This window comes from Mustelus asterias, chromosome 6 (assembly GCF_964213995.1).
Source record: "Mustelus asterias chromosome 6, sMusAst1.hap1.1, whole genome shotgun sequence".
Lineage (NCBI taxonomy): Eukaryota > Metazoa > Chordata > Chondrichthyes > Carcharhiniformes > Triakidae > Mustelus > Mustelus asterias.
The window spans coordinates 104320783-104336752 of NC_135806.1; the positions used below are offsets into that span (position 1 = coordinate 104320783).

Genomic DNA, 15970 nt, shown 5'->3' on the forward strand with positions numbered 1-15970 from the left:
GTTAATTTAAGTTTCAAGGTAAGGACAAGGGATTAGAAGTTCAATCATACAAAAGGCAAATTTAGGAAGGGTAGGAAAGATCAAAGAACAAAGAACAGTACAGCACAGGAAACAGGCCCTTCAGCCCTCCAAGCCTGTGCCGCTCCTTGGTCCAAATAGACCAATCATTTGTATCCCTCCATTCCCAGGCTGCTCATGTGACTATCCAGGTAAGTCTTAAACGATGTCAGCGTGCCTGCCTCCACCACCCTACTTGGCAGCGCATTCCAGGCCCCCACCACCCTCTGTGTAAAAAACATCCCTCTGATATCTGAGTTATACTTCGCCCCTCTCAGCTTGAGCCCGTGACCCCTCGTGATCATCACCTCCAACCTGGGAAAAAGCTTCCCACTGTTCACCCTATCTATACCCTTCATAATCTTGTACACCTCTATTAGATCTCCCCTCATTCTCCGTCTTTCCAAGGAGAACAACCCCAGTCTACCCAATCTCTCCTCATAGCTAAGACCCTCCATACCAGGCAACATCCTGGTAAACCTTCTCTGCACTCTCTCTAACACCTCCACGTCCTTCTGGTAGTGCGGCGACCAGAACTGGACGCAGTACTCCAAATGTGGCCTAACCAGCGTTCTATACAGCTGCATCATCAGACTCCAGCTTTTATACTCTATACCCCATCCTATAAAGGCAAGCATACCATATGCCTTCTTCACCACCTTCTCCACCTGTGTTGCCACCTTCAAGGATTTGTGGACTTGCACACCTAGGTCCCTCTGTGTTTCTATACTCCTGATGACTCTGCCATTTATTGTATAAGTCCTCCCTACATTATTTCTTCCAAAATGCATCACTTCGCATTTATCCGGATTAAACTCCATCTGCCACCTCTCCGCCCAATTTTCCAGCCTATTTATATCCTGCTGTATTGCCCGACAATGCTCTTCGCTAACCGCAAGTCCAGCCATCTTCGTGTCATCCGCAAACTTGCTGATTACACCAGTTACACCTTCTTCCAAATCATTTATATATATCACAAATAGCAGAGGTCCCAGTACAGAGCCCTGCGGAACACCACTGGTCACAGACCTCCAGCCGGAAAAAGACCCTTCGACCACTACCCTCTGTCTCCTATGGCCAAGATGGTGTTGTTAAACTTCCTATGGCCAAGCCAGTTCTCCACCCATCTAGCCACTTCTCCTTGTATCCCATGAGCCTTAAACTTCTTAACCAACCTGCCATGTGGGACTTTGTCAAATGCCTTACTGAAATCCATATAGACGACATCCACGGCCCTTCCTTCATCAACCGTTTTTGTCACTTCCTCAAAAAACTCCACCAAATTTGTAAGGCACGACCTCCCTCTTACAAAACCATGCTGTCTGTCACTAATGAGATTGTTCCATTCTAAATGCACATACATCCTGTCTCTAAGAATCCTCTCCAACAACTTCCCTACCACGGACGTCAAGCTCACCGGCCTATAATTTCCTGGGTTATCCCTGCTACCCTTCTTAAACAACGGGACCACATTCGCTATCCTCCAATCCTCAGGGACCTCACCCGTGTCCAAAGAAGCGACAAAGATTTCCGTCAGAGGCCCAGCAATTTCATCTCTCGTCTCCCTGAGCATACCATATGCCTTCTTCACCACCTTCTCCACCTGTGTTGCCACCTTCAAGGATCAGAGTAGCTGTCATGGAAAATGCTCAGCAGGCTGGCAGCATAAGGAAACTTTATACATGATGACAAGGGATACACAAAGTATTCTGGGAGTAATGTGTTAAAACATTCAGGAGCAAACATAGACTAAATACAGGAGAGTATTTGGTTCTGTACGGGAGATTGTGAATTGATTAAAGTATTGGATACTCACTCAGCGCTTCTGATTAAGAGAACTAGCTAGTATGAACACCCACTCCGAGACACATAAGTCACACATCCCTGATACAATAGCACTCGTCCGCTTTCACCATATCCAAACATGATTGCGAACGAATGACAGGAGAAGAAAATTTAAGGGCCCAGCCCATTGCAAGAATTTGAGACAGCGTTTACTGATCAGTGAGACAACCAGACACCTCTATGCTAACATGACTGAAATATAGCAAGTGGTGGGGGTATGACAGATTGCTAAAATGCTGAGGTATCAACAGATTATGCGAGGACTCAGCGCAGAAACACTTCATCCCTGCAGTGGGACTGTTGGGTTCAGTAGATTTTAATGGTTTATCTATAGTAATTATTCTGTAACATTCTTAAGAAGCTTTAATGATTGGACTGCAAAGCATGATGGTTAGCTTAACTGAAAACTGTCAATTTGTCATGGTTGGAGTATTTGTCTGAAACTGTGCATAGTTCATGGAAGGATAAAGTTACGCAGACATAAAGGGGCCCCATATATATATGGGTCATTTCAGGGACATAGACTACAACATATTTTTCACTTCTGAAAGATTAAATAGTTAAACTAATAGAGCTAATAACATGTTATATTGAAGTCTGTTTGTGTTAGTGCCCGCTTTATTACAAAATATTCTTTTCAAGGCTATACTGTGTTTGAATCCTATGAGGGGGATGTTTTGCTCCCGTTTCTGGGAGTGAGAATCAATGGCGGGAGTGGAAAATCCCACAGGAGTCCAAAATGTGATATACACCAGTGGGATTTCCCAGAGTGATTGTCCCCACCGCCTGTAACAGAACTATAGGGCTCGCCATTAGAATAAATTTAAATGTAATTGTTACAATATCCACATCCCCGTTGAATTGTCAGTTTGCGCCGGCACAAAGGCATGCTGACGTGAATCACAGGGCACAGGTCCTCCCTGTGGCGTGCACCTGGCGAGCAGAATCTGCCAGAGAAGTTCAGGTGAGTGTTGGGCTCAGATTGGAAGAGGGTCATGTCCTGCACTGCCCCCAACATTGCCTCCAGCATGACGCTGTGGGACCCATCACTTGGATTTGTTTTCCCTATGTTGCTTGCAACATGGCAGAGGAAGCTGCCACTGGGGCCGGCAGCATCCACGTTGTTATCCCATTGGAATGCCACACTCTCCAAAATGAATTGACAGGTCAAAAAATAAGTAGAAGTGTAGAAATCACAGGAAGATTTCAGAAAAAGGAAAATAAAGAAATCAGCTTATCAAAAGAAACAAAACAGTGCCATTGTAATGAAAAAATTTTGAGTAATTCTGTGGCGATCCCATTCACCAACAGCTACTGAAAGTTTAGCTTTAATCTTTGATTTCATTATACCAATTACTAAAATCAGAGAGATTATATGAATAATTTGAAGACTTGGTAGCTCTTTTAAGGTTGATTAGTGAAGAAGTTATATCAGATCATCTCTTTTTTAAAAAGTTAATTAATTTAATTTGTTTTAAATATATATTTCTTAATTGATTTATTTCTGAAAGTTGGATTGATAGCATCCTGTAGTGTACACACCAATGTACAATTCATTATGCTCACAACAAAGCTGCATGTAGTAAAATTACAGCTTGGGTAGTATGGCCTAACTTTGACCCAAAGTCTACAATTCACATGTGTTTACTTTTAAATGAATAAAAAGGCATTATTAAAACATTCCCACACTAAATCAGTCATTAGTAACCAGATTAAGCCAAAGCTGGTGGAATTACCAGTATAAAATATGATTTGTGTTATTAAAATAAGAATCTTTGATAATTCAAGGACCAGTTTAAAAAAGTCTGTTTATTATGACCAAGGTCTTCCTGATCGCTGTTGGTTTAAATGACTGAGACTCCAGCTGCTTCTTTTAATTGTCCTATAGTGCACCGCTCCATAAAGCGACTTAAGATTTACTTCAGATACTCAAGGTCACCCTTTTTGTTTAGCTTTCATTTAAAGACATTAAAAATATTGCAGTTAAAATAGACTTGGTTTTGATGTCCTTTGAAAGATAGCCAATATGCAAACAGTTTGCAGATTTTATATCTTTAACAAAAGACAAATATGAAAATACAATTCCCAACCACCAATTTTATTTCAGATCTCAGACTGGGTGTAACCAACAATATACTCGACTTCAAACGCTGTTCTTTGCAAGTTCACAATTACAGCAAATCATTTTTGTGTGTCACACGTAGAAGTGTACAACTTGCTTGCCATGGGCGTTTATACATTAATCAAATAAATTATCAATTTGCAGCACTTCATATGTACTTTAGCCCATATAACTTCCTGTGCTGAAAATAAATCTCATTGCATAATTCTGACGTTTTCTAGATGAGTCTAAAAATGTGTCTCCTCCAGGCACACTTTTATTTTTCCTAAAACCACACCCCTTGACCTTGCACCAACTCTTAATCTCACCTACCTTTCACCCCAGCACCGACCTTCTCTTTTGCCCTCTTCCCACTTTCTCCCTCACCCCACCACCACATCCCCCACTGACCTTTCACTTGCTTAAGACCGATTACCTTTCTAATTTTTCCCAGTTCTAATAAAAGGTCATCAACCTGAAATATCTTTCTATTTCTCTCCACAGATGCTGCCTGACCGGGGACTATTTCCATCATTTTTTCCCCCCACATTTCCATCACCTGCAGTGATTTTCTTTGTCTAATTGGTCCAAATTCTGTTCTATGGTTGATTGAAGGAAAAGCAGTATTTCGTTTCTGATCTCATTGGTATCACATTCATACAGAACAGAATTTGAATAATTTAGAAATATTTACAACAGCAGCCAAAGGTTGCAATGTTTTTCATATTCTAGACACTAGTTAGTACCTTGGTTGGTTTTTCATGATATGGATGAGCATGTTCTGCAAATTTTAGCAGAAAATTCTCATTTTATTGAGTAGGACCCTTTTAACAACCATACGAAAGGCAGTGATTGTTAACAGTGGGCAGCACGGTGGCACACTGCTTAACACTGCTGCCTAGAGGCCCCAGGGATCCAGGTTCAATTCCAGCCAAGGGTCACTGTCTGTCTGGAGTTTGCACACTCTCACCGTGTCTGCTTGGGTTTCCTCTGGGTGCTCCGGTTTCCTCCCATACTCCAAAGGCAACATTGATAGAGAAAAAAAACTATATTGTTCCTCCAACATTTTCTGCTTTTATTGCTAAAGTTATTGAAAACTGAAGTGTCACTCCAGCTTCAGAATCAGTGCAGCCCCTAAAGAATGTCACAGTTGTTAATTTCACTAAGTTTTACATTTTTCTCAAAATGATAATTGAAAAAGCTCAGAAAAGTTATCCAACATTTTATTCTTGACTGGAAAGAAATTATATATTAGCATTAATTTCAGAGACCTTGAGTCTATAACTTACTCTTTCAAGCTGTAACTGCGATCACACGAAAGTCGCTTATTCTCTTGCTGCAGGTGCTCATTTTTGTCTCGCAGGTCTGTGTTGCAGTGTAACATATAGTCGATGAGTTCTTTCATGACTTCTACTGAGTCCAAGACTTTTTGCAATTCAACAGAGCCAAGCTTAAACTGAACAGAAACAGTGCAAATTGTCAATTCCAAGTACAAAAAGGAAGCTTAAAGCATTGGTTTTCTAAACCTTAAAATTGGCCCAGAAATTGCTGTAGTTTGAGGGGTGAGGTTTTTAACCTCATCATCAAACTACAAATGCTGGAAGCACAAGGTAATAATAGTGCAGTAAGGACCACATTGTAGCTGGGACTTCATGAACATTGTGCTCAACAGTTTATATCCTTCACCTACGCATTTAAGGATAAAGAAAGAAATGGAGAGAACAATAGAGAAGGAAATAGTGCAAATTTAAAGTCAAATTAGAAATAAAGAGAAGGAAAGGAGACTGGATTCAGAGAGAAAGAGAAGAGACAGGAAGGTAAAGTAATATAAATTGTAAAAGACTAAAGTTTAATGAACCTCTGGGAATTGGAATGTATTACCAGTGGAAAAGAGATACCATGAATTCAGTGTTCCCTTTATGGGATGAGATTCAATTTGGAATGACAAATCATGCATGTCATTAACAGCGTCTTTATGGCATGAATTTTCAGCCTGACATTTCTGTGATGAAATAATACATTCCTATTTACAGGGCAACAATTTCATGTCACTCATGGGGAGATTGATGCCGAGTTCCTATTTCGCAAAGCTAACGGAAGAGCAGTGTAAATCAGTCAGTAATTTGTGGCAAATCGCAACTCGTATCATAGCTATCGCTTGTCACAAATTGCTGGATTAATAGTAGCAAGAACTGTGAACTCAGGCTATTTTTCCAGCAATTTTTGGGCCATTATTTCTCCATCCACAAAACGTATTAGTTTCAGAAAACACAATATAACATCTGTAAGGATGGTCACATTTTAAATTCAAACTGAAAACAAAATGTGCAGATTGTGTTACTGAAGGATTTGTTTTGTAGTAGCTTTTAAATATTTTATTAAAATTTCTGATAACTTGTCAATATTTCATTCAACATAAAATATTAAATGCTCTAATGCATGGACTGTCCAGAAAGAGTTAACTGAAATACTAAATGTTGCAAAAAAAGGAAAATGGTCACATTAGTTCAACCTGACCTGAGCTATTGAGTCGCACATGGAGCTCTCACATTTAATTGTGACGCGCAGATAATGAGGTATGGATCCTTCCAAAAATAACCTCTGACTTGAAACTTGATATTTGCAGTCAGTCAATCAGAGGCACATTCCAAAACACTCCTAAAGGAGCTTCAGCTTTGACATGCAACATGTTACGTATGGCTCAACAGGAAGTATCATGCAAGAGATTACAATGCAAAGAAGTGTGCCCCAAGCTTGTAAAAGCACTTTTAATGGTTATGTTACTGGTACTAATCACAAATTATTTCTTGATCGATTTCTTGCAACTATCGCTAATTCTTCCGGGTTACAGAACATTTACTGCAACCTGTCAATTAATTTCATCAATCATAAGTACAATGGTCATATGGCCATCCACGAAAAATCAAACGCTCCAGGAGATTTATATGTGTTTGATATTTTATTTACACATATATAATATATACATGCAACAACATACATAAATATTAACCAAATTTGGTTATGTGAGGTGTAATTATCTGTTACCCTTGCAACTGGTGCTGTTAAAGGTGCACTATGCCAAGCAATGGCTGCCTTCTAATACTGAAAGTACATCACAGTATGACATCTATTTTTCAGGAAACAGTAAAAGATGTCGGGGGTGATCTTACCAAAAAGATTCTAAGTGCCAAATGAGCGTGAAAACGGGAGAGAATCGCATCCATTTTTGGGTGAGCTTTTAGTGCAAAATAAGAGGCATAGTGTGATTCACACCAATTGGGGGAGTGGACGGAGTCAATTCCCACTGGGAATCCAACTGCTGACTGCAGGGTGGCACTTCTGTGCATGCGCCTTGATCTGTGTACAACAAGAGATCTGTCATTCAGCCCAACAGCCCCGACATCGCCCCCCCCCCCCCCCCCCCCGCCGCACCATCTCCCGATGGCTGGCCTCCCCTATTGCAGAGTGCACAGCTGCCACCAGCCAAGGGGCACTGCCCCCCCTGCCCCCGTTTATCTGGGGGCCTCAATGACTTCTGGTCCCACCGTGAGGGCCTCCATTGGTCCCACAGTGAGGGCCTCCATTGGCAAGGCCATTAAGGCAAATGAGCCCAGACGATTACGTTCCAGGCTCACTGATAATATTTAAATAAAAATTTAAATACTATAATTAGCCTTGCACCATTCCTGGGCACGAGGTTGATCCCGCCGGCTTCACAGTACCAGCAGTTTCACAAGAGGCAAGGAACCAGGTGAAGCCGTTTTTTCGCCTCTCGCGATCTTAATGGCTCGCCACACTGATCAACTGGTGGGGCGAGCCAGTAAGATCACCCCCATTATATATTTCTTTCCAACTTCATGAGAATTTTATCTCTCTCTCCACTTTCATATCTTAGCATTTCTCTTGCGCCCAGGTTCCCACACCAGCAACAGCATAATCTCTGACTTAATGGGAGATCAGGCATAAAACTTGACCACATATTTCAGGAATCCTTCATAGTTCAGTGGTAGCACTCCCATGGAATTTCTTGGAAGCCTTTGGGGACAGGCTCAGAAGAAGGAATTTGGCAAAATGACATGGGAAGGCGTCAGGAGGGGTGCTCACACCTTCCCACTGCAAGTAAGGTGGCAGACAGCTTGCCTGCTCAGGGAACAATTAAGTCAAGTAAGTGGCCGATTAGCCTCTTCCCACCCCTGCTAGCTGCCTCTTGGGGTCTCAAGTAGGTGAGGCCTCCTTCACGGGCACTCTTTCAGTCTATAAAAGGGTCCCCACATCCTGGCAGCTAGGCCACCCCCAAAATATCCGCACTGACCCTCCCTCACTGAGGCCTGCCAGAGTGGTCCTGGCACCTCTGGACCCCACTTACCTACTTGTGAGGCTGCACGTGTCTTATTGCTGTGTCCTCTTCCTCCAGGTACAGACCAGCACAAGCCTCCTCTCTCAGACGTGCTGCTGATCTGTCGGCTCTCTGATTGGCAGCTCTGAAGCAAGTTTATTAGGACAACAGGTCTGGAGGCAGTTAATCAGTCAATTATGCCACCCATAATTTAAGGCCTCAGGTCCTAATGCTTGATGAAGCTGGGTTGCCCCTATTTTTGGCTCTGGTGACAGGACCCCTGCAGCTTCTGAAAAATTTCAATCAAAGAATCTGAGTTGAAACCTACTCCAGTGTTTTGAACATACAAGATTGGCCAACTCTTCACAGCATTGCCATGGAAGTTCAACTGCTGGACTATTCGAAGAGAAACAAGCATGTTTTCCCTATATCGTTGTCAACTGCTCAAACTAATTGTCTGGTTATTTACCTTGTGTGGGAGCTTGTTGTGCTTAAATTGCTATGTTAGTGTAAGAGATAGGGTCTTTTATACATTTTCCTTGCACTATGAATTTTAGGTAATGCACTTTATAAATATATGAAGAGTTAATTGTTGGCGTGTGAATAACTCTTTGCATTGATAAGATGAGGCATTCGGGATAGCATATCGTATGAATCTGGACATTTATAAAAACAAAGTGTGGGATGTTAGAACAACTCAATAAGACTGAATGGAAATGAAAACAGTTTGACTGTCTCAGAATGTGGAGCCTTAACAGTAAGAGGCAGGAAGATGGTTAAACAGTTATTCTGTCTGCATTCCTCTGATTGCATTACTAAAGACCCGAAGTGTAAAGAACAATGTGAGCCGATTAATGCGTCTGCATGCTAACTTTGCTAATTGTTGTCCATGATGTAGCTATTGAATATCGATGGTCTATTGATGTAACTGTGAATGGAGTATCAATCACATTGATTGTGTTACGAATGATGCAAGTCAATTGTTTTTATGAAATATGGTAGGATAAATCCTGGATGCCAGAGCTGGAGATGGATTTTTAAAAAAGGCTGTCCGAAGGCCTCCAGGTGCACAAGTTCACAGAATACAGACGGAAAGAAGAAACAGAAGAACAAAGATAGACCAGGTCGGAACAAGCATTGGCACGTCTCAGAGTTGCTCTGGAGAGTAAAGACCGTGTGTGACTCGGAATTATCGACTGGTCATTACTTTATTACTTAATAAATGGCCTACATTTGTTGCACCAAAAACTACTGCCTATTTGTCTTGTCAAGAACCCAAAGGTTCAATCAATTTACAGAACCTTAAATTTTCCTACAAATTAAAGTAATTAATTGGCTGTTAAACACTTCAGGTCATCCTGAGGACATGAATACAAGTTCAGCCATTTTTCCTATATGCAAATATATTTTAATTTACTGGTTGTTCTCAAACTTATAATATTTGAGGAACAAATGAAATATGAAAAATGATACATTTCACATTAACATGGCATAACTTACATATACATTATACATGCAAAGACTATTTTATATGTCCAGCTATATATATATATATATATATATATATATATATAGATAGATAGATTTGTTGATCAACATAGATTATAGTAAAGAATCCAAAAAGATCTTTTCAGCAAAATTTGTATAGGAAAAACATGGCAAGATAATCAATAATATGGACAATATCACCAGGAATTCCAATGGTGTTTTCTACAGAAAGTGCACACATCACCAAATATTTGTTGAAAAATCTACATATATGTATTTCATACAGCAAATATTCAGTACTGATGATGCATTCGTACTTTTTAATGACACTAAAAGATTATTTCCTAGCAGGCAGAATGAAAATCTAATCTAAGGAGCAAATGGGGTGGAGAACCGGATTTTAAACTTGGTAAGAATAAAAGCTACCGAGGATTAGACTGTAATTTTGAAGCCAGAGTTTTCTGCAGTTTGTTGCACCAGATGTTGACATTTTTATTCAAGGACCTTCACTTCAAAAACATAAACATTTCGAAAAGGGAGTATTAATTGGAAAAACTGATGGCTTCCAAAATAGCAGGAGCAGTCAGTCATTTATCAAGGCCTTAGATTGTCTGATTCATTAAAACTCACTCCACAGATATATATAAAAATGTGGTAGGCCTGGAAACATCTGTGTGGGTGAGAGGGAGTCTTATCTATTTGATTTTATTTTGGCTGGAATTACTGTTAGTGGGAAAATATAAAAGTTGCCTGGTGGTCTAGAAAACTGCAATTCTTCAAGTCAGAAAGAAAACGGTCCTCAAAAGATATAGTAGCAGTCTGATCCAGCTTTAGAAAAGCAGTAGCAATATAGAATGGAAAGAATGATCTGTGAGCAGCGAGGAGAGGAAACGGATGGCCTAAAGAAAAACAGCAACAGGGTGGGGTGGGAGGGACTGTGATGAATTTTTGTATAGAGAGAAATTCTTTCCAGTTATGGTAGTGGTAACAGCAGTAAAATCTGAAGAGCACTGTTGCAAATATTTCTGAAAAATATCTTTGACATTTCCACTTTATTTGGCATTACATTATAGCCACATTGAAAATGTTCTGTTGAGAAAACCAATGGGAACTTGCAGCACCAGCGTTTGGCAGAACATTCATACTAAGAAGCACAGGGGACAGCATTAAAAAATGCAAATGGTCCTTGCCTGACACTTATGTGGCATGAACGTTACTTAGTAAACACCCTGAAAACTAAGGTCCTTTTCCAACCAGTGCCCGCAGCAGAATACCTCCCCCCATCTATTAAGATCAACAGTGAGATCCTGGAAATGTGGACCATTTTCTGTATCTTGGGAACTCCCTCTCGATGAAGGCAGCGTCGGACACAAAATTCATGATCGCCTCCAATGTACCTGCTCAGCCTTCAGCCAATGGAGGAAAAGAGTACTTGAGCACCAGGATCTCAAACCCAACAATGTCATGATTTACCGGTCAACAGTGGTCCCCATGCTCCTAAATGCTTGAATCATGGATAACCAAGAGCAGGCAGCTCAAAGCACTGAGAAAATACCACTAGCGCTGCTTTTACAAGGTCCTCCAAATCCAGTAGGAAGAAAGGCAGTCCAACAGTAGTGTCCTCTCCCAAGCAAACATGCCAAGTATTGAGGCACTAATTACTTAAAACAAGCTCTGGTGGAGCAGGACATGATGTTTGTATTCATGACATCAGACCCCTGATGCAACTGCTCTACTTGGAACTCAGTGCAGTAAGAGACTCTCAGGAAGACACTCAAAATGCTCTAGGGATGCCTTCAAAGCATCCCTGAGGAGATAAAATATCTCCACCAACTCTTGGGAGTCCCTTATTTCTGGCCAATGAAGATGGAGAAGGTGTATCTGGGAAGGCACAAAATACATTGACAGACTTCATCGAGAGTATACAGAGGTGAAGTCAAGGCGTTGCAGAGAGCACACAAAGCTCCAAACACTCACCCAACCCTTCAAGCACTATCTGCCTTGCATATGGCAGGTGACCCATTGGAATTATTAGGCTTTTCAGAACTCATCAAACCAGAATGGAAGCAAGTCATCTTCAACCCAAGGGATTGCCTAAGAAGGTGGTGAATACTCCTTGCAACTTATCGGCTCAATCTGAATGTTGACCAAGTTAGGCAGTTTGTGGGCATTTCCAACTTATTACCCCGTCAGAACATGTTGGGCAGAATCTTCCCAAAAAAATTCTTGGTCTTTTGGGCGGGTTCAGCACTGCATAATTCCTGCACTCTCAGTTTTTCTGACAGCTTGGTGGATGGGGGGGTCTGCCCCAATACAACACTGCCCCACATAATTCCCCCCTTGCACAGCCACCCCAAAATACTCCCTCTTGCATAGCCAACCCTGCACAACTCTCCCCACCCTTGCCGACCCCATCCCCCTCCCAGTCATAGCCCGATCTGCACTCAGGCCCCACCCCTTTGACACTACTCCTGGCACACTAATGGTGAGCAACCAGCCACTGCCAGGGTGCTAGATGGCCACTGTCCAGCCATGCCCCCAACCACCTGGGGCTTCAATGGCCTCTGATCCTCTTAGCATGGCCATTGCGCTTGGTCCTCACTGCTGCATAGCAGTAGCGATTCTCGCCAACCTGACATCACGCCGGTGAGGCAGGAAACAGCCATGAGGGCGGAAACAGCCATGAGAGCAGAAGCAGCATGAGGGAGAGAGTGCAGAAAAGGTTTACCAGGATGTTGCCTGGTATGGAGGGTATTAGCTATGAGGTGAGATTGAGTAAACTAGGGTTGTTCTCCCTGGAAAGACGGCGGTTGAGGAGCGACCTAATAGAAGTTTATAAAATTATGAAGGGCATAGATAGGGTGAACAGTTGGAAGCTTTTTCCCAGGTCGGAAATGACAAACACAAGGGGTCACAAGTTCAAGGTAAGGGGGGCAAGGTTCAATACAGATATGCGGGGGACGTATTTTACACAGAGGGTGGGTGGGGGCCTGGAATGCACTACCAAGCAAGGTGGTCGAGGCAGACACACCAGGATCATTTAAGACTTATCTAGATAGCCACATGAACAGACTGGGAATAGAGGGATACAAACGGATGGTCTAGTTAGGAACACATGATCGGTGCAGGCTTGGAGGTCTGAAGGGCCTGTTCCTGTGCTGTATTGTTCTTTGTTTTGTTCTTTGGAGCAAGTGGTCTTTCCCTCTCTCACAATCTTCCCGGCTCGCCACGCGGATCAAAGTCTTTGTTACCTAGGTGTTCCAGGGTTGAGTGCAGGGCCAGGGAGATGGTGTCTGCTGTGGACTTGTGGAGTGGTTAGGGTTACAAGTCTCAGCACAACTGGATTAAACTATTTTTCTGACCATTGTCTATTTGGGAAGCTACTGCTGAAGAAAATGTTTGGATCCACAGACTGGTTTGCTCCATGACACATATATGTGTAGAATATAAAGGAAGATGGAACACAGCAAAAATAAAAACGGGGAAAGGAAAGTTAATAGCATGGCAACCTATATTTAAAGCAACACAAATTGCTGTTATCAGCAACACAGAACACGCTAAGATATGTTATAATCAAAGATGGTACTCTATTGACAATAGCAGAGTACTTAAGTGGAGGAAGCAAGTTTTTGTCACTCATACTACACTCAAGCTACACAGAGGAAGCACTCATTTAACACTGATCCAGAAGTAAATGAATGACAAAATGCCATTAGATAAATCAGACAGACTCACATTACATATAGTTAATCATCACAATTGAAGTGCCGAGACAAAATGGGACAAAATGATTTGTTTCTTTTCTGATGATGTTACTTTTGTTGAAGCAAATTATTCAGATACTTATTCTACACATTTGTTGTCTGTTTCCCAATTATTAAAAACTATTTAAAAGATGTTTCTCGCTTTCAGAAGATGCATATTTTATCTAATAAGGCTAGGAAAATTGTTTTTCGAATACATTTTCAAGGAAAATTAGAGAAATGTACTGGACCAAGACATTGTTGTTGAAATTAATACATTTTCATACTTTAAAAATCTTGCTAAACATTGGATTTTATGTCAAAATAGCAATCTAATTTGAATGAGGAATACACAAAACATTATGGATGGAGAAAAAGCATTCCTTTTCCAGATCATGTCCAATGTATATTATCAATCTACAAGCAGCTGGAATCAAGGATTTCCCTGAAGGTGTACAGGGGATACAGGAGTATACTGAAGAAGGAAAGTAGGAGCGCAAAAAGGGGGTAGCTTTGGCTGAGGGGTACAGTAAGAAGTCTCACAACACCAGGTTGAAGTCCAACAGGTTCATTTGGTAGCACGAGCTGTCAGAGCACTGCCCCTTCATCAGGTGACTACCCCAGTCCAATGCCAGCAACTCCACATTTTGGCTGAGAAGATTAAGATGAACCCTTTAAGTATATTAAAGGAAAATAGAATAACTAGAGAGAGAATAGGACCCCTCAAGGACCAAAGTGGACACATATGTGGAACCGCAGGAGATGGGCGAGGTTCTCGATGAATATTTCTCCTGTGTTTACTGTGGAGAAAGACAAGACGACTTGGGAACCTGGGAAAGTTAGTGGCGATATATTGGGGACAGTTCGCATTACAGTAGAGGAGGTGATGGACGTATTAAAATGTATGCAGGTGGATAAATCTCCTGGCCCTCACTAGGTATATCCAAGAACACTGCGTGAGGCTAGAGAAGAAATTGCGGGAGCCCTGACTGAAATACTTGCACCATCATTAGCCACGGGTGAGGTACCAGAAGACTAGAGGGTAGCAAATGTTGTGCCCTTATTTAAGAAGGGCTGCAAAGAAAAGACTGGGAATTATAGACCGGAAAGCCGAACATCTGTGGTGGGCAAGTTTCTAGAGAGAATAAGAACATAAGAACATAAGAAATAGGAGCAGGAGTAGGCCATCTAGCCCCTCGAGCCTGCCCCGCCATTCAATAAGATCATGGCTGATCTGAAGTGAATCAGTTCCACTTACCCGCCTGCTCCCCATAACCCTTAATTCCCCTACCTATCAGAAATCCATCTATCCGTGACTTAAACATATTCAACGAAGTAGCCTCCACCACTTCAGTGGGCAGAGAATTCCAGAGATTCACCACCCTCTGAGAGAAGAAGTTCCTCCTCAACTCTGTCCTAAACTGACATTAATTATGTACCCGGTTGCTTTATGCCTTATTCAGAGGTGGGGCAGGCCTTATGGCATGGATTCCACCATTGTGGTCAGGTGTCATATTGAAAAGACATCCCATATCACTGACATACTACTGAAGAAGGTGGACCTTTTGAAAATGAAAACAGATCTGCAAGAACATGCTGAGGCTGGAAGATGGATACCCCACCAGGACACCTAATCTGGAAGGATTTTTGGTGTGGATTGCAACACACTTTGCGGTGATTTAAATAATAGGTATGAAATAAGTTTAAATGTGTTTCTCGTCAAAAAGTTTCACTTTAGCATTTATATATTTCTCTTTAGCATTTATATATTTAGCAATATCTATGAATGAAACACAAAAGCTAGGTTTTATTACTCAGCACTTAAAACTGTTTGACCATTCAAAGATAAAACACCTCAATGGTGATTCTGCTGCAACTTGTAAAATTTAAACTTTTGTTCTGAGTTTCAACAGAAACTTCAGGAAGGGAAGGGACCTTGAAATCAGAAACAAATATTTATATCCAGTCGGACCTTTAGCTGAGTTGTTAACTGGTATCTCCAATGACCAAGTCCAGTACTATGCTGAAAAGTCCCAGATCTGTTCGGAATAAAATTAAGTGCAGGATTCAAAAGAATGAGTTGTAAATGACATTACTTCATTAATCTTCCACCTTCACTGTTGCTCAAGTGTTCATTAAAATCATACCCTATTCCACATCTTCCAACAAGGGAGCCCAGTTTTTGTATAGTCATAATTCAATTATAAGCATCAAAAAGCAGGAAGTGCATAATTCTGCATATTACATAGAAGGGAAGGACTTCATTTGCTATTCTGTAGTCATGTACAGTGACACACAATGACTTTCCACATAAAACTCTACTACACAATAAAAAATGGAACAAAGTGAGCCAGAGTGAACAGTGTTAGATTTGCATGCATGTGAATTTTTGTTGCTCGA

The 15970-nt window shown here is 41.4% G+C and overlaps 1 protein-coding gene across 1 annotated transcript in view; it reads right to left on the bottom strand.

Annotated features, from left to right (window-relative positions):
• xrcc4 (X-ray repair complementing defective repair in Chinese hamster cells 4) overlaps positions 1-15970 on the bottom strand; it is a 375627-nt gene that overhangs the window by 220788 nt on the left and 138869 nt on the right. Inside the window, exon 4 of the mRNA XM_078214828.1 lies at positions 5293-5459. Coding sequence (XP_078070954.1) covers positions 5293-5459 — 167 coding nt within the window. The remainder of the gene's footprint in view (positions 1-5292; positions 5460-15970) is intronic.